General features: G+C 33.5%; 1 protein-coding gene across 1 annotated transcript in view; it reads left to right on the top strand.

Moving 5' to 3' along the window:
- LOC140435697 (uncharacterized) overlaps positions 1-25,421 on the top strand; it is a 54,231-nt gene that overhangs the window by 11,957 nt on the left and 16,853 nt on the right. Inside the window, exons 5-10 of the mRNA XM_072524418.1 lie at positions 187-377; positions 2,953-3,192; positions 4,546-4,618; positions 6,456-6,672; positions 13,097-13,287; positions 19,265-19,456. Of these exons, the coding sequence (XP_072380519.1) occupies positions 187-377; positions 2,953-3,192; positions 4,546-4,618; positions 6,456-6,672; positions 13,097-13,287; positions 19,265-19,456 (1,104 nt within the window). The remainder of the gene's footprint in view (positions 1-186; positions 378-2,952; positions 3,193-4,545; positions 4,619-6,455; positions 6,673-13,096; positions 13,288-19,264; positions 19,457-25,421) is intronic.

Below are 25,421 nucleotides of genomic sequence, written 5' to 3'. Positions count from 1 at the left end.
TTATTGGTAATTTTAATATTTCCCAGGCAATCTGTTCTTCTAATTTGGCTCCCAAAATTTTTTTTGTTCTTGGTGTCATATTTATTACATATCTATTCAGCATTGCTCATCTCGTCACTTTATAATTTTTCATCCTATTGTTAACATAATATCAGTTGTATGTATTACAGTTAACTTCATTTTTAGGACTAGATCCCGCTTTACCAGGTTTTGATATTAATCTTGTGAAAGGCGAGCGTTTGAACAAAAAAGACGCTGATTTTGTAGACATTATCCACACATGTGCTGGATTTCTAGGTATAAGAGACCCTATAGGGCACGTTGATTTTTATCCCAATGGTGGGGCTCCCCCACAGCCAGGATGTACTATTTTAAAAGTAAGTACTAACATATTCCATATTAATTCTGACTATAATATTTATTTATTTTGAGAGTATCCTTAGTAAAGGACTAGAATACTTTACTATATATGTTGTTTTAAATATAATAAAAGTTAAAGCTTCCGTTGAGGCAGTTCTAGATCTTAAACCTTTTCATCGCTCTAATTGTAGACTCCACAATGTGGAGCAAATGAACCTTTTTCGCTTAGTATATATAGTCCAGTCGGCAGAGATTTGACCTCAAAATTCCTAAATATATATATTCCTTTAATCACATCCCTCCCTCGCCCACGGTGGAATCTATGTGGGTTAGGTTCTCTGCGGAACTGGACTCTAGATCTAAAGACTCTAGGCTGGATACCTCTACCATCAAAAATTACAGAAGATTCGTTGAAGCCGTAATAAGCACGACCAAAAAGCATATATACCAAGAGGCTATCGAAAAAAATACATTCCTGGTTGGTCCCATAACAGCGAAGAACTGTACCAAAATTTCCTTAAAAGCGACGATCAAGTATTAGCCGATGAACTGCTCCATAGCCTAGATGCAGCGAGACAACAAAATGGACGGAAACTGTAGAAAGTCTTAATTTTTAAACATTAAGTTTGCAAGCATGGACACTACTAAGAAAATTAGGAAGCGGAACTCCCATAACAAGGCACAAAACAACAATTAATCCAAACACTATTGTCTCACATCTGGTATCGACATCTAGGCCGCCGAAAGACAAGCCACACACAATCAAGGTAAAACGAGAGCTCAAAACTTTAAAATTCCAAGCTAAAAAAATCAAAGACTCTCGCCCTTTCACTTGCGAAGAAATCACTATAGCTCTCTAGGTTGTAAAGCCAGGTAAAGCTTCAGGTTTTGACAATATTCATCCCGAATTCTTAATTAACAGCGGCAAATATACGGGAGAATGGATGGCTCACTTTTTCACAGACATGAAGACCGGTACTATACCACAGGAACTCAAACGCTCGAAGGTCATTGCCATATTAAAACCAGAGAAACCAAATGATAACAACCGTAAGAATTACAAACCAATAGCCCTACTTTTGTCGACTACAAGCTACTATAATATTACGAGGCGTGTTTTTTAAGTAAGTACCGTTTTGGAATTAAAAAAAGACGTGCAAAGCTATGGCAATAGTTTTATTTTTAAATGAAAGCCTGTACCTTAATCTACTTTTCTACATAATTTCCGTGAATATTGAGGCACTTGTCATAACGTGGCACCAGTTTTTGAATACCCTCGTGATAAAATTCTGCCGCCTGACTTGTTAACCACTGCATCACAAATGTTTTGACTCCGTTATCGTCTTGAAGACGCTGACCGCCCAGGTGTTTCTTCAAGTGCTGGAACAAATGGTAGTCGCTGGGCGCCAGATCAGGGCTGTATGGAGGATGATCTAGAGTTTCCCATTTAAATGATTTGATGAGATCTTTGGTCTGATTAGCCACATGTGGACGGGCATGACGGGTAGTCATGAAGCAAAACGATACCCTTACTCAACTTGCCACGTGTTTTGTTCTGGATTGCACGACGCAGATTTTTCAATGTCTCACAATAAGACGCTGCATTGATTGTCTCATTACGAGGCAGAAACTCCACTAGCAATACTCCTTTTCTGTCCCAAAAAACTGTGCACATGATTTTCCGGGCAGAAATTGTTTGCTTAAACTTCACTCTTTTGGGTGATGATGAATGTCGCCATTCCATGCATTGCTGTTTCGATTCTGGTGTGACGTAGGCCACCCACGTTTCGTCATCAGTAACAATTTGGTCTAAAAAATCTTCACCTTCACTGTGGTACCGCTCAAGAAAAGTCAATGCACTGCCTAAACGTTGAGTTTTGTGCAAATCCGTCAACATTTTTGAAACCCAACGTGAACACAATTTTCGGTAATTCAAGTTCTCGGTAACAATGCGATACAAAACACTACGAGAATACTGAGGAAAGCAGTCGGACAATGATGAAATTGTAAAGCGTCTGTTTTCTCTCACCTTTTCGTCCACTTTCTGCACCAAATTTTCATTAACGACCGAAGGACGCCCACTCCGTTCTTCATCATGCACATTTGTGCGGCCATCTTTAAATGCTCTCACTCATTTCCTTACCATTACATCACTCATAATGTTTTGTCAGTAAACTTCAACGATCTCACGATGAATATCGATCGGTTTTACGCCTTTAGCACTAAGAAATCGTATAACAGCCAGTACTTCACAATCAGCGTAACTCACGATTTTGTTGGAGGCATCTTAAACACTGGAGTAAACAAGTATACAATGAAGAATCAAACTGTAATGGCTTCAGTGCGTAGACAAGAGATGTAGGTAACCAGCGCTCATGCGCGGAACGCCGACCGTAGCGCTGCGGCGGCGGAATGGCAAAATGGTACTTACTTAAAAAACATGCCTCGTATAAACCTTTTAAACGCCCATGTGTTTGATATTTCCGTAGCAATTTTTTTGTAGTTTCCGTAAGTTTAGAATGTAAGTTTGTACGTTTTCAGCTAATCTAATGTCTAAACGCACATTATAATTATTATTGACCAGATTTTTAGTTTGTAGAAGCCTGCAGTCATGGCAGAAGTTGGAAACTGTTTGCGAATAGTATTAAGCTAGATCAAGAATACGCAGCTAGTAAGTGTTCAAGTCTAGCCAGTTTATCTAAGTCAAAATGTGAGGGTAAGAACATTCCCATGGGATACCCTACTCCAACTACAGCTAGAGGAGTTTTCTACATAGAAACCACATCTGAGGAACCTTATATAAAACCGTTTAATTTTGTAGATAAAAATAAAGTAGAATAAAGAAAATGTGCTTTTCATTTCTGAGAATTTGGAGAATAATAATTAAATATGCCCTCTTTTTTAATCGATTAACCAATACGTATTCTGATGCTATTTATCCGGTAATTAATACAATGTTAAAACATTTTTCCACTGTTCTTGAACAATAAAGATCAAGTACAGAAGAAGTCGTCTATATTGCTATATGCACAGACTCTCTAGCCTCAATCGATTCTATCCAAAATGTATTCATTGATCATCCTAACTTCCAAAAGATCCACGACCATTACCAACAATCCTTTTCCAAAATATAGCAGTTACTCTAATCTGGTTATCATCCTTTATTGGTACAGCGGGCAATAAACTTGCAGACCACCATGCAAAACTTGCCTTAATATCTTCTGATCCCGCTGTTAACATTGAAATTAGTAAGGACCTAAAATATCACTTTAAAAGAAGAACAAGAACTTAATGGCAACAACACTGGGACACCAACTGGCCAGGTTTACATTAAATAAAACATTCAATAGACAGTCCTCCTATTTTTGGCACTACAAGTTTGTCTAGACGAGATCGTATAGTGGCAAGGAGAGTTTGGACCGAACATACAAAACTAACACATGCTTACCTGATCTCATCCAGCAACCTAGTACTTGTCAAAGCTGCCAATCACATTTGGCAGTCAATCATATACTCATCGAATGCCATTAATATTCTGCCAAAATACAGTTTTATCGTCTCAAACGAAATATACAAAATATCCTAAGTAATGCTAATCAAATAAACTCCGCACTAAAATATCTAAAAGATATTCAGTTGTTTTATAAAATATAATTTTATTGTACGATTTCATTTCGTATTTTGTAACAAATTGTATATTGTAACATTTTTTCTTTTGTAATCGTCCTTGTGCAAGAAACCTTAGTAGCCGAGAACATTAATTAAAAAAATCTGTTATTCTACACTTAAATTCAAAAAATAGAATTTCCTTCGTTGAAAAATATAAATAAAATTAATCATCATTTAGTAGCTTCAATTTAGTTAAAACTGATAATGTTTTAAACACCTTTAAATATTTTAAAATGAAAACATGTTTTTGCTACCTATTGATTTTACTTTTGGGATAAGATAATAGAGAATTGAGAGGTTCACAAAAAATGATCACCTTCCACTGAACTGGTAAAAACTAAAAAGGCAGGTAAGAATGCTTAAAATTGTGACAATTTTATTGGCTGAATAGTAATAAAAAAAAATTCTGTAAAAGTTTTTATTGCTATTAAATTAAAATAGTAATTAATACTTGCAATAAAATACAAACGATTTTATTGCAAGTAAAAACGAGAAATTTTGTTATATTTTTATTAGATGTTAAAACTTTTACTTATCATGCGTATTATAGGAGAGTTTCAGATTTTAGTGAATGTTATTTTAGTAACAGGTAAGTATATTAATTCATTTAATTCATTAGAAATATTCAAAAAAGTTCGACACTCAAAAAAAAAATACACAAATAAACGATAATTTTTTTCTGAAATAACATTTAATTTTTTGCTTTTCAAGATAAATTGTTATCATTATATTAAAAGTTTTTTGTTTTGAGAAATCTAGAACCAAACAAACTGAACTGTATGTCATACTTTGTATTTTTATTGCTTAGTTATCAAATAGATTATAGTATACTTTATACAGGCACAGGCATAAAGACAAAAAAAAATTGATAACTTTTTAATAACAGTTATTATTAAAGTTACAAAATATGGAATTACATTATGATAACTACATAACATTATTTAGTAGAAGTCACATAAAACTGGCAATTCTGGAAAGATCCGGTTAATTGTCTGCGTACAAGTTTATGTAAAGAAAAGCCAAATCCAGAAGGTATACCTCTCAGCATCACTGAAACCGTTTTTTTAAGATATACTACCCTCTATATATTTTTTAACAACTGACGTACTCTTTCATCTACCGTGCTACTTTAATGTTTTCATACTGGCTACAGCATATGCCAGAAGATTTGCCGATGTTTGGCGCAGACAGTGATCTGTATGCTTATCAGGATCGCTCAAACCCAGATATTTTGTAATCATAAAGAGGATTTTTCCAAATGTGTTTTCTTCAACTGGTTATACAGTATATCAATCTCGTCAGGAAACAAACTTTCTTGTGAATAACCACAAGGCTGTAAAGGATGTAATCTCTTATTGGCTTCAAACTATACATTTTGTCTTCGTCAATACTGGTAAAAATTCGCCTTAAGTCAGTTTTGTCTCTGGTACGTTTACCACAACAACTGATTTTCTATCTTTTACCTCTTGCCTTTGACATTTACCAAATACACCAAATTTTAATGCAACTTTGTTCATTAAAACCGTCTCATTCGGTGTTTCATGGAACTTTAGACTTTTTTGGCTAGTATTCTTTTGATCCTTGCTTCAAATATTAGCTTAACTTATGGTAATTTGCACTTTCGATACTGTTGCCGTGAAAGTACGATTTTCATTTGCAGATTTGATGAACGAGCGCCGTACTATTACGCAAATTAATCTCCATTGTTCAGGTTCTGTAAATGCAAACACTGAGATCACGAGATAGAGCTCATTTTGCGTCTGTACACGATTTAAAACAGTATTTGCGATATTTTTCGCGTAACTAAAAGCAGGAGAAAGATAATTAGTTAGCGGCAGTCAACAGTAGAGAGAACACCCCTGTCACCAAACGACAGTCAACAGGGGAGAGAGGGTCCATTCTCATCGATAGACAACAGGCAAGAGAGCTTCTTTTCTTCTCGATAAGCAAAAGGTAAGGGAGAGTATACGTCTACCTAGCGAGACTCAGCAGACGAAAGAGCGAACGACTGTCCCTAGCGACAGTCAACAATCAAGAGAAAGTCTTTCTTCTTGTCTGTATCTGTCTGTATTTCTAATGTATTTCTAATGGAGTGGGGTTGAAATGTGAGTAGGAAGGGTTAAAGAATGGGAAATAATTGTAAAATTGTGGTAAAATCGTAGTTATTAATACAGCGAAAAAATGACATGATTTTTCGCATGTGAAAAAATTGAACAATAAGTAGTGATTGATAAATTAATTTTAACTGTATGATGTAGATGATCTTTGATTTGACTGTATAAGATGATGTCTAGTGTTTAATATGATACAAGAAATTAGTAAATATTATCTGTACACGATATTCTCTTTAAATTTAATTGCATATCTTTATAATACTATTTCTTTATACTAATATCTGTATTCAATTCCAAATGTATGTATTACAGGTATGGTTTGGACTGCCAAGTACGATCGAAATCAAATTCACGAAATATATTCAGAATTTGATACTGATTTTATTGTTTACCTTGCAAATGGTGGCTTCGGATATTATACTGATCAGAAACCTGAAAGACGTAACATGTATGGACCAGTCATGGATGACGCAGAAATAAGATCATTAATGGATTGTAGTGAATCCGTGACTTTTACACTATTTACTAGGTAATGTTCTAATTAGCAACCATAAGGTGCAATATAATATTTTTTTCCATTAGTTTTTATTTGAAATCTATTGGAGTTAGAGCATGAAGAAGAATTTCCAGAGGCAGAGGTGAATAGAGAATTGCTCTGAAGAAGGCTTTGGCTCTTAATGAGCTGTGACGACACTGATGATAATAGCAGTAAAAGTATATTCTGCAAACTAAGTGGAAACAATATGAGTTATATAATCTGATAAACCTTTTAAAACAAAGTAAAATCATAGTTTTTCTTAAACCAGGAAAACCAACAGATATGTTAGATAGTTACAGTACCATTGCCTTGCTTTTCTCAGATTAAATACATCTCGAAAGACTAATTCTTAACCCTACAGAAAACACGTGAAAAAAAATTCATTATAGCACACGTTAGTAGTATTTAGTAGTTTAATATTATAAAATATCAGAAATACATCATTACATTAAATATTCCTTACAACAGTGAGTTTATATTGGAAACTTAAAATGCTAAAGTCATAAGTTTTCGATAGAATTAGGAAGTCAGAGGTTTTCACTACAACTAGAACATACGTAATTAGCATGTTGTTGTTAGCATCTACTTTTTCTATTCTTACAAAATGTACAGTACTTTCTCTTAGTGGTTGAAGGCTCAGGATTATTCTCTTCTATTGGTTTAATTTCAGCAAATTTTCTTGCATCATTTCAGGTTTACCGTGGCAAATGCATGTTTTCAGCTCTTTCCATTAAATGGTTTTTCATCAACTGCAATGATAACTGTTTTAAAAAATGTCTAGCCAGAGTAATTTTTTTGTTAGAATTATAGAGTATAAAAGCATTTACACCAGCTACATTCAGTATTCCATATAATATGACCATAGGCCAGCGTCGGGTATTTTTTTCACAATTGATATTTACCACATAACTGATCGGCAGAATCTACACCTCCTTTGGTCACATTATAGAATGTTATCTTCTCAGGTTTCTTTAGTTCAGCTATTTGCTCATCGATGTTATCGTCGTGATGTAAACTGGAAGCTACCGATACACATTTGATTTTTTTTTGAAATATATGAAACAATAGTAACGTTTTCGGTAAAGCCAAATAATCTTGAATGTATGTCTCTATTTTTAGGTTGAATGAATGCCGGTGGTATCTGTTTCTTATTTTTCCGTACAGCTCCAACAACTGTTAACTTATATATGATCTTTAAGCATCTTTTCCATTATTTTAATTCTAGTAAACCAATTATCTATCGTAACATTTCTTCTGGGATTAAAAATAGACTTACACAATCGTTCTATAACATCGTCAGTTTTGTTACCAATTTTATATGGACCCTACGGCTAAAGCCCTGCGTAAATCTCCAGATTGACGGTGTAATAAGTTCTGGCGTCTACTAAAGCAAAAACTTTGATACCATATTTTGCTGGCTTGTTGGAAATATACATACGGAAACTGCACCTACCGCGGAAGGCCCACAACATTTCATCCAGTGTCACATACTCACCAGCGCTACATGATATTTGACAATTATTACTGAACAGTTCAAAAATGTTTCTAATAGCAGTGATCATCCAGTCTTATGCATTTTAGAAGAAAACGAAAACGATTTATGCCCATTTCGGCCGGAAATATAGAATTATGGTGGTCCAAAATTCGGCAAATGCAATCTGTTGCCATGTAATGTACCTGTTAGGAATATGATTCCGATAACAGCTTTAATTTCATTCAAAGTCGTTGGTTTTTTTTTTTGTAATCAGAAACTTCGTTATTTGTTACTTGGCGTATTTAAATATTTATATTATTTATTTATTTATTCCACAACAAACAGATTTTACAGAATAAAATGTAATTACAATTAGGGATTTTGACATTAGATATACCTACATGCTAAGATAAAGTGATCGGGGCAGGTCGAAAGCTAGATTTAATTACTTTGATGTTGGCGTTGAAGATATCTATGTCGCTATTTTTTTAGTATTATATTGCACTGCCTTATCATGTTGTTTATGGGCGAGCAATCTGTCTCACAAATAAAAAACAGCCCTCTATGACTTAACCTTAAGTCAATCTTAGGTACTAAGAATTTTATATAGTTGATCAAGAATAAGTCTTTATATTTTAAGTTATTCACAATATAATATACAAATAGCATTGCTTGCATTTTCCGTCTGTGTTCCAATGTTACAAATTTGAAAGTTTCAAGCATACTCCGGTAAGACACCAAGTATGGATCAGAATTATATTTTTTAACATATATATATATATATATATATATATATATATATATATATATATATATATATATATATATATATATATATATATATATATATATATATATCTTTAAAAACCTTTTTTGTACCTTTTCAATTAAATCTATGTTTACTTCTGCATGGGGTGCCCAAACTACAGAAGCATACTTAAGATGTGGTCTTACCAAGGAATTATATAGTTTAATTATGCTATCTATTATCTTAAAATGTTTGGTGTTTCTAATTATAAATCCTAACATCCTAAAAGCCTTATTAGTAGCAATGTGATAGTGATCATTGAAGTGCAAGCTTTGCTGAAAATTCACACCAAGATCTTTACACACGGATTTTCTGGGCAATTCTCTGTTATTGATAAAATAAACCATTTTAATAAAGTTCCTGTTACGTGTGAAGGTCATCACTGAACACTTTTCAACATTTAGATCCATTCTATTTATCTGAAACCAATTAGATACCGCATTCAAATCTAGTTGTAATAGTTGGCAATCACATTGATCTTCTACAACTCTAAGATTATCTGCAAACATCAAACAAGTGGAAAATTTGAGACAACTAGAAAGATCATTTATAAAGCAAGCAAATAAGAGTGGTCCCAGGTTGCTGCCCTGAGGAACTCCAGAAGTTACGGAATATTCCTCTGAGAAAAAATTACCAACTCTAACTTGCTGACTTCTATCTGCTAGGTACGAATTCAAAAATGTTAATACATTAATTGAGAGATTGCGAGATAACATATCTTCGCTTATTAGTTTTAACCAACATTCTAAGGATGTTTTTGAATTTCTGACTTAGAGCTTCATCCCAGGGATATAAGTTATTATATTGTCTTGCCCAGTGCGAACGTTTTTACGAGGACATTCGTTTTTTGCATTTCGTGTTATCTTTCCCACGAAAACAAAAAGAAAAACGCTCACCTGGTTGGCTGTCCTAATTTTCTACATGTGCTTCACCTTCAATGTCCTCTTCTGAGTATGTGTTATGATTGCTGACTTCAAAATAATCAGAATCTGCCACCGAGTCATTATCATCGTCTATATCCTCTACATCTGTGGGTACCTTCTCATATAGCTTTTGTAGTTTCTGTACTTCTTTCTCGTAATTATTCATTTTAACCTAAATAATTATATAAAATTATAACCTCAATATGATACGACAACTATAAACCTCACCTTTAGTAATTTTAAATTAATAAAATTAACAAAACGGCAATTATTTTCTTACGATAGAAGAACGTTCTAAAACGTAAAATATGTGGTACTTTATTCGTCAAACAAGTAAAGCGAATGAATATGTTAGGCCTGTCAGGCTCACAGCATCCCCTATTCGAACTCTAAGTAACTAACAATTTTAACTGATACAGAAATCTATACTGCTTACATAGTTAGGAAGGTACACTGAACATAAAAATTGTAGATATAAACTGGTGCATTTTATCGCGAAAATAAAACGTCATAGGCCTGATAGGACCAACGTATGCTCTGTAGGGTTAACAGAATTGGTTCAAATATATTTTTAGAAATATCAAATCAACAAGCAGTTACCAAAGAAAGCTAAAGACCCCTGTGGAATTCATTGAGTTAACGGTTGCATACGACACGGCCTGGAAAATTGTCTAATTTATAAGTTTTTCAAAATAATCTCCTGTAAAACAGTCGCTCGACTAAATAATATACTGGATGGTAAAAATGTTCAGTATTCATTTTCATAGAGGACTCAGTAAAATAAATATTAAATTTAGAGCTGTTTTGCCAATTTTGTTTGGATTTGAGCTGATTTTGGTAAATAAATTAAATAAACACTCAAATACTCAAATTGTAGTTTCGCATTTAATTAATAAAGATTTTAGAACCAGTTCTTATATTAAGTATTTAAAATGTACTCTATCTACTTACTGACAGTAATGCATCCTATTGCTAAACTCTCGTCATACCCGTGTAAATGTGTAGGTCGAAATTGCCCTACATTTCAACAATTCGTTGTTTCAAAATGTCAATACTGTCTGATGCTATAGCGTAAACCTTAGATTCCAAGTACCCCATAAAAAAATCTAATGGTCTGAGGTCCAGTGACCGAGCTGATCATTATATCGTACCTTGTCATCCAATCCACCTACCACGTTATTCCTCATCTAGGTAACGTCTTATTGCACCATAATAGTGTGCAGGAGTACTATGATGTTGAAATAGTATTTCCAAGTTGCAGAATTCATCTAAATTATCTTGTATCTAACGTATGTATTCATGTAAATGTTTATACGTCTCGTTAATCAATAAATATTTAAGGTGTAAACACTTTTTGCAAAAACTTAGCTAAGTAAAAACAACTCATCATCATTCTGGCTTTACAACCCTGCATGGATTCTAGTATTCTCAAGAATTTCTATTAAGTCATCCCTATCCATCGCCTTCCTCTGCCAAGCACGTATTACCATATTTCTTATATCTTCATCGATGTTATCCAGGAACCTTGTTCTGGGTCTTCCTCTTTTTCTCTCACCAATGGGTCTATCAAGAAGCGTTTTTCCATCTGGGTCATTTTGTTTCATCTGCATTAAATGCCCTATCCACCTCAGACGTCCTATCTTAATATGTTTTACGATATCTGGTTTATGTTATATTCTATAAAGTTCGAAGTTGTATCGTCTTCTCCACACTCCATTACCATTCAGTGCTCCATAGATTCGCCTTAGTACTTTTCTTTCAAAACATCCTAATATTTTTGTAATTCATTTTTGTTAGAGTACAGGTCTCTGAACCATATGTTAGGGCTGGGCGTGTTATTGTTTTGTGGAGTTTTATTTTTGTATTTCTTGATGATATAATTGTAGATCTAAGGAGGAGATTGAGCTCAAAATAGCATCTATTGGCCGCGCAAATTCTGCTGTTTATCGCTGCGATAGTATTATTTTCAGTGTTAACGAGCGCTCCCAGGTATACAAATTCGTTCACTGCTTCGATGACGTCGTTTTTTATAACAAGTAGTTGTATGATTTGTAATTGCGTACTTATTTTCATATACTTCGTTTTGTTGGTCTTTATTATTAAACCCATTTTTGTAGCTGATTCTTTTAATGCTACATACACCTCTCGTAAAGCGTTTTCAGTTCTCCCAACAATATTTATATTATCAGCATAGGCAAGGATTTGACCTGATTTATTATATATTGAAGCAATGGTTGTGATTTGTGATATACGTATTACTTTTTCCAAAGTCTACAGTATACAGGAGAGAGGGCTCCCTGGTGAGGCCCGTTATTTGTTTTAAAAGGTTCAGACAGTTCTCCTTGAATTCTGATTTGTTATTCCTCATTTTTCATTGCTTTGAACATTTCTCTTCGGTTCACATAGTTGTAGGCTGCTTTGTTATCTATAAATATGTGGTAAGTATCTATACCATATTTCCGTGTTTTTTCTAAAATTTGTTTCAGGGTTGCAATCTGATAAATTGTAGATTATCACCTCTGAACCCAACCTGGTATTTTCCTACTATCCGTTCTGCATATGGTTCCATGCAGTGGCATAGACTGTGGCAAATATTTTATACGCTGCATCTAGAAGCGTAATTCCTCTGTGATTAGAGCATTCAAAGATATCTCCTTTTTTGTGTATGGTGCAAAGTATTCCAATATTCCAATCATTGGGGAGAGATTTCTGTGTCCATATATTTCTTTTATAAACTGCTGTAATGCCATTATGGTATCATGGCCACCTTCTTTATATAGTTCAGCTGCGAGATTAGATTATCCATTCCGGGTGATTTCTTTCCGGCTAGTTTTTTTTCTAGTAAAAACAACTAGAGAGTTGAAAAATGTTAACTTTTTTGACAAATAACCAGAGACGTACGTTATAAACTTTATTAATTAAATGCGAAACTGAAAATTAGCTTAAACCCAAATAAAATTATTATGATTGAATAGTCATAATAACTCACTTGTCATAAGGTCGCATTTAAAATTATTGATCACGTGTAACGTCATCTATCACCATTACGTCAACTGTTATGACCAGTTGAGAAGCCTAGGTCCGTTCATGCAGTAAATCCTGGCTTCTTACCTTCAATTTTAATTTTTGGTAACATTTTTCAAAATATTCTGTAAACTAATTTATATATTAATATAATACAAAACAATAAATTTCTTCTTTAAATTTTAGAGATATTCCAGAGGGCTGGCTAGTTGATAATCCAGACAAACTAACAAATTATTTAAAAAATGCAGAGGTTAAGTTTGTAACTCATGGTTGGCTCTCTAGTGGAAAAGCGGAGATATGTATCGATATAAAGGATGCTTTTCTTGAAAAGTACGACATTAATGTTTTTATTGTGGATTGGAAATCTGTAGCTGGTAATATATGTCACTATTTCAATAATTTCAATCCTTAATTAAGCGCTTCTCATTTTTAAATTTAAATAAAACAAAATCTGTGTGAGATACCTTCGACATTTGTTATCCATTTGAAAGGCCCCTTTATGTTGGCGCTGTACTGTTGAAACCATCTTGCGTTTTGTCAACGTAAGGATGTTCATTGATTGTTTACTGAATTAGTGGACTCATGTTTATCCACCACACTAACAAGAACTAAGCTAAAAATCACTAAATAGAATTTACACTATATTATATCCATTCAAGGTAATTTGACAAAACTGCTACCATCTGTCAAAGTTCGAAGAACTTTGAGAAAAATTGTTGGTTTCAACAAGTTTATGATAAAAATACCTCGTTGCCTGTAAAATAAAAAAGCAATAATCTAATAGTAATTACGAACTTAGCTAATATAGACCCACTTCGAAAAATAAACCATTTTACATTTAAAAGTTTAAGTTCCTCAACTGAAACTATTCATAGAATACAATGCACCAATACACCTTATACTTAATCAAGATTAAACCAAAATCATGGCGTAAAATAATGTTTAGTCAAGTAGTTAAATTTGTAACCAAATTCTTGAAAGTTATACAGGCACGTTAATAGTAAAAACATTGTTCTAATCTTAAGAATCTAATTCTCAAGAAATATTAGACGTGATTATTTTTTTTGAAAGAAGAACTGTTTATACCACTTGACCTACTGAGGGCAATATTGCACTGTGCATGAGAAATTAATATCAGGGCTTTCAAACTCAAGCAGATGATACACAGACAGCTAAACAGATATGGGGACTCCTATAAGCCCTAAGCTGAACTCTAGGCTAGTGTAAAAATACTGAAGGAAAGTCAATAGACTGCTGGGTATCTGTTCCAGGTCACGTAGAATACTCTGCACTGAAAGAACTGGTGCACTTGCCACGTTCTAGCTGATGCAAAAGCGTTAACTACAAAATACTTAGGCTTTAGGATACGAAGGCGATATAACTCACACTAAATATTTACATGGCAAAATTTATGTTGAGCAGACATATGCTATATAGGGCTAAAGTACAGCAGAAAACTAGCAGGAATCACCTCAGGGTCATAACAGTCTTCATTATCGGACATGCGGTAGTAAAGGGACACCTGCATACAATGGGACTGTTTAATGGAGACTTAAGCTACAGATTCTGTAGCAGAGAAGACTTATTTTAATTACTTTATTTTTATGCTACTAAATCTCAACGTAGGAGAGACCGGGGATTGTTGACTTATTTTTTCAATAATTAATTTTTACTAAATTATTTTTTGCATCCTGTTAAATTCAAATATGTCAGCTGGTTCTATAGTCCTTCAGGTATTGTTCGAATTCTCCGTACGAAAAAGTTTCAAGCCAATTTTGACTGCATTGCCAAATAAGTCAAGTAACCCCGGGTATGAGTTTAGTTGACTAACGGCCTGGGGTTAGTGGACTCAATATTTTCTTAGTGATATCATAAGGGTTATAACAGTGAGACAATCCAAAAACAAATACAGATTAAATTTTTCACATTTATTTTGACCATTGACATTAAGAAAATCTAACAATTAAAAACGAAACTCACAAATCATTATCTGAATCATAATTGATGCACATGCAAAAAGTGATATTACTCTTTTTCGTGCATTTGATATGAGCCTATCTGCTGCAATCTCAGTCATCACGTCTAGTGCTGTTTCGATAGGGTTCTTTACATACTAAGCACTTAGTTTTACCCTGGTTGTAAATGGAATCGGGCTTTCTTCCGGAAAAATAGCAGTTTGTCTATTCTTCCGTGATCTTCTCGAATTTAGTCAAAGACCTGCTTTTGAAAAGGGCTTTATTTTTTCAGCGGAAGGCAACATCGAACTTGCAGGTTCCATTTTTGTCGATGCGACTGTGTTTGTAGACAAATTGTCGTTGACATCTGGGAAATATTTCTATTTGTTTCGGTAGCGCCTCATTATCAAGGACATATCCTTGTTTTACTGAACCCAGCCATTATATTGGTTGGCGTAGCCGCTGAAGGCAGACTCAATTTTACAATGCCAGTAATATCATATATATATATATATATATATATATATATATATATATATATATATATATATATATATATATATATATATATATATATATATATATATATATATATAAAAAGTATAATTAAAGGATTAATATAAATATCCTAATACTCAAGGCTACTTAAAATGCCTACTAAAACTTTTTTTACTGTGGGATTAAATGGGTTAATAAATAAAATTACGGAATTAATTTATGTATAAAATTATATGGACCTATTATTTTTATTTTTTATTTATAATAACTTTTCAATTTTCACGTATACTATAAAAGTTCTAATCTTAGATTATTTATGATTATTTATAAAATAATTTTTGTTTATATTTTAAGTCCATTAAGTCGATTGTTTACTTGCTTGGCTGATTTTAGATTGTACAATAATTTATTCTGGTTTCTGGTAATAAAAAGGGAGACCTAATAGAAAATAATTAATCAATCAATCAATTATTAATGCCTTTTTATTTAGCATTCTCAAAAAACAATATTCTCTATTAGTGACATTTGGCACATGTCATCAGGAGGATTATCAAATAAATCTTATTGTCTAATATACACTCAGATGCAAAATAACGCAACAGAGTTTTTTAGGAGCGGAGAAGCGGCGACAGCCGTAATCAATCCATTATTAAAAAAAATTAGTAAGTTTTTTTATAAAATTTTATATTTGACTTATTGTACGGGATTAATTAAAACGCGGATTTATTATTCAAACTTTGAAACATCCTGTGGAACAATTCTGTTGTTTGGTTCATTTTTAGAGCCAAATGAATTTGCCAATCACAATTTAGGACTTTCTTATTTATGATTATTTTGGAGTTATTTTGTAATATGACGAGGTGGCTTTGGTGACTGTTATCATTATGTCATATTGACACTTACATTTTGTTTACCTACGATTGATCATGGTTCTTAGTGTCGAAGATTGTGCGAAAGACGTTGCTCTGTTTGAAGATGGGCGAAATTATGAATATGTGGCTAGAGTACTACACACTCATGGCTCTAGTATCCAAAGGGTAGTGGAACGTATTATACAAACTGGAACAAACAAGCGTAAAGCGGGAAATAGCAGGAAGCGCAAAACTACCGCTTCCTGATGATGGTTTTATACGAGTCAACGCTTTGCGGGATCGTCATTTAACAGCGGTGCAAACAAGAAATCAGCTTCAAGATGTTCGAGGCAATAATGTAAGTGTATTTACAGTTCGTCGAAGATTATATGAATTTGGTTTGCAAAGTTGCAGACCAGCAACTGGGCCCAAATTACTTCCACGGCACAGAGTGGCTAGACTGCAATTTTTCTAGGGAACATTTACATTGAAATTTAGGACAATGGAGTAATGTTTTTTTACGTGTGAGTCGAGATACTGTCTTCACTCATCAGATGGGAGAGAACGAGTATGGCGTCGAACTGGAGAGAGATAGGCGGAGTGCGCTTTCAGTCCCCGCGTTAGCCATGGAGCGGGTTCAGTGATGATATGGGCAGGAATATCCCGAGAGGCGCACACTGAATTGCTATTTATTGAAGGTTCGTTGACTGCTCACCGGTATATTGAGGACATTTTAGCGAATCGCGTAGTTCCCTTTTCTCAATATATCGGCGATGATTTTCTATTAATGCGCGACCCCACTCTGCACTGTGCATCACGCAATATTTAAAGTCTCACCAGCCTCAATTAACGAACTTCGCTTGGCTTTAGAAGAGGAATGGCAAAACATCCAGCAAGATGATATTCACAACATCATAGACAGCATGAGCCGACGTGTATAGGCAGGCAGTCAGTTATAGCTATCAGTCACCAAAGCCCCATCATCGTATTACAAATTAATAGAAATGATCTTCTTCTTCTTTTTCTTCTTTTTATATAGACATGACTCTGTCTGTTTTTCAATGGGCCTCCAGTAAGTTGTCATTCCATCGTTTGCGTGGTCTTCCTACTGATCGTCTTCCTATTGGGGAACTGTCTCTTGCCGTCTTTACTACTCTAGTTGTTGTCATTCGGCTTATATGATCGTTCCATTCTACTCTTCTATTTCTTACCCAGTTTTTGATGTTCTCCACCTTGCATCTATGTCGTATATCTGTACTTCTAGCTCTGCCCCATAGTGTCTTACCATCAATTTTTCATCTCTGCTGTTTCTAACATCCTTTTTGTTCTCTCTGTGTCAGGTCTTATTTCTGCCGCATATGTCATTATTGGTCTGATGACTGTTTTGTAAATTCTGCCTTTCGTTTCTTTCCCGATATTTTTATTTCTCCATATTGTTTAGTTTAGGCAGCCTGCGGCTCTGTTTGCTCTATTCACTTGATCTTCCACTTTGGTTTCGAGCTTTCCGTAGCTAGATAATGTGATGCCTAGATATTTAAACTCCATCACTTGCTCTAAGATCTGACCTTCTAGTTCCAATTTACATCTTAGTAAATTTGCTGTTACAACCATGTATTTTGTCTTTGTTGGGGAAATTAACATATTAAATTTTCTGGCGGTTATATTAAATTGGTGCAGCATACATTGTAAATCATCTTCACTTTGAGAGAGTAGTATTGCATCGTCTGCATAGCAGATTGTTTTAAGTTGTTTTTCTCCCATTTGGTATCCTTTTTTAGTTCTTACTTTTTTTATTATTATATCCATAATCAGGTTGAACAATAGATGACTCAGGGAATCTCCCTGTCTTATCCCATTGCCAGGTTCAATAGGGTCGGTTAGTTCTTCTTCTACTTTTACTTTTATTGTGTTGTTTTGGTAGATATTTTCGATCGTTTTGATTATTCCTAGAGGTATGACAAAACTATGAGAAAACATGACTGACCTTTTGGCTTTGCCAGTGCCATTAACTTAGGAAAAAAAAATTATTCCTAGAGGTATGTCTCTTGAATTCAGTAAGTGGATAACGTCTTTTAATTTGACCCGGTCAAATGCCTTTTTAAGGTCCATGAAACATAGATATGCCGGTTTGTTGTATTCTAAAGACTTCTCTTGCACTTGCCTTATTATAAATATAGCGTCGGTGCATGATCTTCCCGACCTAAAACCTTGTTGTTCTTCTGCTAGTGTTATAATTTCATTCAATTTATTTGTTATCACTTTGGTTGTTAATTTGAGTGTTATGTTTAATAAATTAGAATAGAAATAGAAATAGAAATGATAATGGCAATAATAGGAAAAGTCGTAAATTGTAGGTGGCAAAGTTATTTCGCTCCGAAAAATGAACCAATCCATATTTTCACATAAAACAAAAAACATAATACTTACAAGACATGGTTACAACTGAAAAATAAGATTTTACGAAAATCCGCTAACGGAGTTATTCCACAGGATATTTCAAAGTTAGGATAAAAAACCACCTTTTGATTAACCCCATATAATAAGTCAAATACAAAATTTTATTAAAAAACTCACTATAGGTACTTAATTAAAATCTATAAATTTTAATACCGTGTGCTAAAAAAATCATCAAAATGGGATTAAAAATAAAAAAAAACTAAAATACTTTGAAATTTACCAAAATTTTCTCCGTTGCGTTTTGTTTTCATCTGAGTGTACCAAAAATTACACTAATGCTAATTTTATATAAGAAGGTAACAAAATTTATAAGTACATCAATATTCATATAAATGGTATAGCACTAAAGCGAATCTATGACAATAATTGTGGAGAAGGCGATACAACTTTGAACTTTATAGACTATACTAGGAACCAGATATCGTAAAATATCTGGTTCCTAGTATATTATTATTTTTACACAAACCTTCTCCTGATAATAGCAAACACAACAAAACAGAATGATCTAATTTGGTGCAGTTGTTCTGAAATAATGCCCGTACAAACATTTCGGCGATTCATTTTTATTAATATAGATTTACATTTTTTAGACAATATACTTTATCTTATTCCTGCGAGGGACACACCTTGTATAGCAGAAGAATACGCCAAATTTATCAACAACCTTATAGAAAAATTTAATGTCAACCCAAAAGATATTCATTTAATAGGCCATAGTCTCGGAGCACACATCTCTGGATTTGCTGGCCGAAAGCTCAACAGGAAAATTTCCAGAATAACTGGTAAGTCTTTGCTTATATTCATCACTTCACTAGTAGACTGTTCATTATGTACTGCATTACAGTTGCTTTTAGTAAAGCAGGCAATATTCTGTGAAGGATTTGGATAAGAATCTTTATTAACTATGGGGTTAGAAATGTTGTGCTTTAGTCTGTGTTTAATACTTTTATTATCCTCTTCAGGAAGTTACTTCTAGACAGGGACATTTTATTTATACAGTAAATGGGCCCGTGGTTCGCTGATGTGATAATTGGTTGGAAGGTAAACCAAAGATTCTCAAAGGCGGATGCTGTATTGACCAACAACACGAAGTTTATGAAATTTGAGTAGCATGTCCACGATTTTACTTAGATTATGACTGATGAATTATAAACTTAATGTCTAGAAAGTGGTTCAAACAGTTCGGACTTACTCCATTGTTATTTACCGCTCTATAGATTCATCTTAGATCTCTTCTTGCGAAATCTCATATTTTCACCACTTTTTATTATAGTCTAGGTCTCTAGGTCTTAGTCTAGATCTCAGAACCATACGTTAGCACTGTAAAATTCTACCTTTGTATTGCTTGATATAATTGTCAATTGAAGAAGATTTTTAAGTCCATGATAGCACTTATTGGGTGTGAAAATTCTTCGACTTATCTCTTGGTAATTTTATTTTCCGTGTTGAAGAGCGCTAACGCCATTATGGTGGCGTAGCCATCTTCTTTATACAGCTCAGCTGAAAGATTATCTATTCCTGGTAATTTGTTAACTTCAATAATCGTTGGTGGTTTCTCTTCCCTCTCGTCTGTTAAATAAGTTATTATCATTCGCTAGAACCATAAACAAGGATAATTGGCAGTTTAAAGAGAGATGAAGGTTTGTTAGGATATTTGACCTAGATTCCGTGTAATCAGAGCAAAGAAGTTTTTGCTAAAGTAGAAACCCTCAATTCAGAAGAGTGATATCATAGTTTAAACGCGGAATATCCTCAAATTTAAATGTACACAGCGGCCCTCGAAAACTGCCTGTTTTCTCGGTTGCAATTTGCGTTTCCTCATAAGAAATTACAGAATATATAAAGTAGTATATTTATTTGTGCTTCTCTATAGAAAAACTGACCAGGAGTTGTCGTACAGTGTAGCCAAATCTTGTTCACAAGTAGTAATTATGGTCATACAAAACCTGTATTCTTCCACGCAGCGATTATTACCGTCATAAAAATACCAAAAAACATGATTTTTTCAATAGTAAAAATTAAGCACAAAATTGTAATAAAATAAATTTTATTTATATGTTCCGTTTCGTTACGTATTTAAATTTATAAAATAAAAATCGATATTTTAAAACATTATTTTTCAATCGTTTGGCAATGTTGGAATTAGCGAGGGAACTCGGTTTTACAATTCGGATCCAGACATGCAGTAAAACTAGTTTTTATTATTTTTTGCCAAAGAAATGAACGAAGAAAACATTGGTGTTTCTATGGGTAAATAGTGCATGTGTTTTTGTGAGTATATTTTATGTGATAAGTTTGTAAACTTATTGTTGTCAATACTTATTTATTATTACTTATTATTACTTATTACAATATTTAGTTATATTCTTTGAAATTATTGTATATATAGTATATATCCAGATTATTGAAATACAATGGACGAAAAACCGAGTTGTTCCAAGAGAAGACAGCAAAATTCTGATGTTGATTCCAAGAATGAAAAGCCGCAAAAGAGACGGAAAATGTTAACGTCCGAAGAGAAGGTAATGATACGAAACGTTTATGAAGGAATTGTCGGCAGAAAAATGGCATTAAACGTTAGCCAAGCGGTCGACATTTGTAGCAGTTTAACAAAAGTATCCGTTAGCTGTATTTATCGTGTACTTAAAAATACATCGGAAAATAAAAAGCAAGAAAAAGGTAAAACTAGAGGTAGGAAAAGCATTGTTTTGGATGACGAGACAAGGAATATTATACGTCGAAAAATTCATTCATTTTATTTTCGGAGTGAAATTCCAACACTGAAAAAAATTTCTCAAGAGCTCGAAAATGATGACTCTTTACCCAAGATATCTCGTAGGGTCTTAATCAGGACCATGCACGAAATGAACTTTCGATACGTAAAACGCAACAGAAAAAGTAATGCTATTAGAAAAAAATGAAATTATTCTGTAGAGAAGAAAATATTTAGAAGAAATACGAAAAATTCGCAGCACTGGATGCAAAATATATTATTTGGATGAAACCTGGATTAACCAAGGTTGGAAAAGGTCATACAGTTGGAAAAGTTTGGCAAGATTTAAATGTCAAAAGTAAACGCGAAGCATTTATAGAAGGCTGATATACAGGATTAAAAGCTCCATCAGGAAAGGGACGGCGTTTAATCGTCACCCATATAGGAAGTGATACAGGGTTTCTTGATGATGGTTTTCTTCAATTTGAGTCGAAAAAAACAGGTGATTATTAAAGAAATTGAAAGGGAGGATTCAACAATGGCTTACAGAAAAGGGGATTGCATACGAAGAATCAATGCTCAAAATTTAGCTCCTTGACATTGCACGGTTAAGGAAAATTGAATATCTTAAATATGCTGTAGATGAAACTGCAAAAGATTATGGTGTCAAAGTTCTGCGTCTACCACCTTATCATTGCGAACTTAATCCCATTGAACTTATCTGGGAGCAAGTGAAAGGAGAAGTAGCACGCAATAACAAAACGTTCAAATTAAACGAAATTAAGAAACTTTTGATTCAAGCAATCCTCCATGTAACTCCAGAGAAATGGGCTAAATGTATAGGCCACATAATTAAAGAAGAACATCGTATGTGGGAACTTGACACTTATATAAAAGTTTTACTAGAGCCAATTATAATTACACCAGGTGGTGAAGATAATGACAGCGATAGCAGCACTGCATCTTCAGGTTTAGACAGCGAATAATATTTTCTAATAGTTTAATAAGAACATCAGCATAAAAAAAACCAAAAACAAAAAAAAAAACGAGAAGAACATAGTAAGTGTGTATAGTGTTTGTGTTTAAACACATCAAACATAATTTTTATTTTGTTTTTATAGAATTTTATTTTGTTTTATAGGATTTTATTTTGTTTTGTTTTATACTGTTTAAGTGTTTTGTTCATTTTATTTAATAAGACAATATGGCTCTTGGCGAACACCCATTTAAAAAAAGTATCGCGCCACAAGACATACCTCTGGGGTGGTGTGGAAACTGTCTTAAAATTTGTTTTAAAAAAATTTCATTGTGTAACTCTTTAAGGACGGGTCACGTCAAAAGACGTTTTAGCGTAACTTACGCGACAGCCGGTTGGTATCAGTAAACTTTCTGCAAAATTACTTCTTTTTTATAGCTTTTTGTTTGTAGCATTCTGTATTTTTAGGGGAATGTAGGGAATGAGCCACAAAATATTTATTCATATGTTTATTTATTGACGTTTCGATCTCTATAACTAGAGACCGTTTTCAATTATACAAATGATAGTACTACTTATTTTCTATGGCTTTTCGCTTGTCGTTCTGTATTTTTAGAAATGATGTTGGGAATAAGCCACAATATATTTATTCAAATGTTTAATTTACGGACGTTTCGATCTCTATAAAGAGACCGTTTTCAAACATACAAATGACAGATATATTTATTTTTCTATAGCTGCTTTTTTGTGGCATTCTGTATTTTTAGGGAGAAGGTTGGACATAAGCCACAATATATCTATTTACATGTTTAATACATTGACGTTTCGATCTCTATTCCGTTTTTAAAGATAGAAAAAAAAATAAACAATATAAGATTATAAAAATATATAATAATAAACAAATAAAATAAATATAACTATCATTTATATCTTTGAAAGCGGTCTGTGGATATAGAGATCGAAACGTCAGTAAAAACTTGTAAATATATATATTGTGGCCTATTTCGAACATTAATATTTGAAAAATAAAATACAATTAACGTTAAAATAAAAGTAAGTGTACGTCACTGGATTTCCAAACAGTTTTCCGCATTTCTGGGTCTTTAAACGATGACTCACTCTCTCAAATAGTGAAATTATACCATAGAGAGTATTAAGAGAGGAAAAAAGAACATTTCTATATAAAAAATTTAAAAGTAAAAGGGGACAGAGGTCATTTTAGGGTTGAAATAATTGAAAATTAATTATCATTCATCTGATTTCAGGATAGCCATTAAGATCAGCAATCTGTCTCACCTGCGATTTTCTTTCCTCGAATAGAAGGAAGACTTCCTCTATAACGAGAACTGAACTGGCAGACTAATTACCTCGTTATAAGCCTATCTCGTTATATCAGACAACAATAATACTGTGCATACATATGAATATGGAGTTTTCTAAAACATTGACTTCCTATACTGAAGCCATTCGGAGCAATATAAGATACTAAATATTGTTTAAATGGAGTTACCCTTTCTTTTGATTTAAACGTGCCACCTATTCAACGTTCATTTTTGAATTTGAGGGTCTTATCTGGAGTAAGTTTAAAAAAAGTCACACCTTTTCGGCATTGAAAACATTATGGTCACTGTAATTTTGTCTTATTGTAGGCCATGACTTGTTGTCGGTGACTTCTTTGGAAACACTCTCCACTTCACCGCGAATTTTTCCACGCGTAATTTCGTGTCTGGTCTTAAAACGGCTCATCCACCCACTCTATGCTTTAAAATTCTCATCACCACCTAGAGCCTGCATAAACTGTGTTGTTTTTTCCTGAAGCAGTGGTCCAATTATTGGAACATTCGCAGCCCGGTTTACGGTAATTATTTGACCATTGCATTATCAAGTTCTTTATTAGTTGCGGCACGTAGTTTTTTCGATTTATCGGAAAAAGACGAACCTGCTTCGAAAATCTTATTTATTTTTGAGCATGGTAGATAGAGTGTAACTTGAAATTCCCCTTTCACGACAAACTTCTGCTTTCATCTTACCGTTCTTAACATCTTTAAGGATAAGTATTCATTTTTTCTTCTAAAGTAAAAACGTTTCTTTTAGGAGTCACAGTGTGTAATCTATATGACTATGTAATCTACAACACAACTTTAAAGACGCGAAAGCACAATCAGGAAACAAACGATGAACATCTACAACAAAAAAACTGTGAAATGAAATTCTGGTGAAATTTGTTTCATTTATCATGTTTTTAAGCCTTTCTCCGTAGTTTATTAGGTGCGAATGGTCAAACCCCTACCTGATACTTGTGAATCATAAATTGTAAATTTCCGACAACACAATATCGGTCAGTAGATTAAATAGAAGAAGTTTATTGCGAGCGGCAGTTAAGTTTATTGGGGGCGGCAGTTAAAAAGGGTATTTATTTATAGCTACGGCCGGGCCAAAACGTAAAAAACCACGTTTTTAGATCTTATTTTCTCTCGTTATAACCAAATTTGCTTTGCTATATAGGGTTATAGTTCAAAAGAAATTTCACGGGACATCTAATGTAAAAGCCTATTTACACCTCGTTTTACCTCGTTATAAGCGAAACCTCGTAATAACTGTATTCGTTATAGAGGGAGTATACTGTATAACGTATGGTTACGTTATCTTTCTATTTTATCTTTTATCTTTTTGTAGAATTTTGGGATCTAAGTATAAGTTTTTATTTGAATACTTTGATTTCTCAAAAATAATTGCTGCAATTGATTTCAATTAAATGTTTCTGGATATATAAACACAATATTATTTTTAGGTTTAGACCCAGCTTCGGTAGGTTTTCTAACTAATCATGTTAATAAGAATGATGCTGACTTTGTAGATATTATTCACACAACTGCAGGACTTATAGGTATTCAACAGCCTATAGGACACGCTGATTTTTATCCCAATGGTGGCACTCTCCCACAGCCAGGTTGCAGTTTTTACAGTGTTAGTAACAATATACACATACGGTTGGTACAGTATAAATCCCGATGCACGTCATTATCTACGTCAGAGTTCTAAGTTGACATTGTTGCCA

This window comes from Diabrotica undecimpunctata, chromosome 3 (assembly GCF_040954645.1).
Source record: "Diabrotica undecimpunctata isolate CICGRU chromosome 3, icDiaUnde3, whole genome shotgun sequence".
Lineage (NCBI taxonomy): Eukaryota > Metazoa > Arthropoda > Insecta > Coleoptera > Chrysomelidae > Diabrotica > Diabrotica undecimpunctata.
This window is presented reverse-complemented; position numbering and strand designations above follow the sequence as displayed.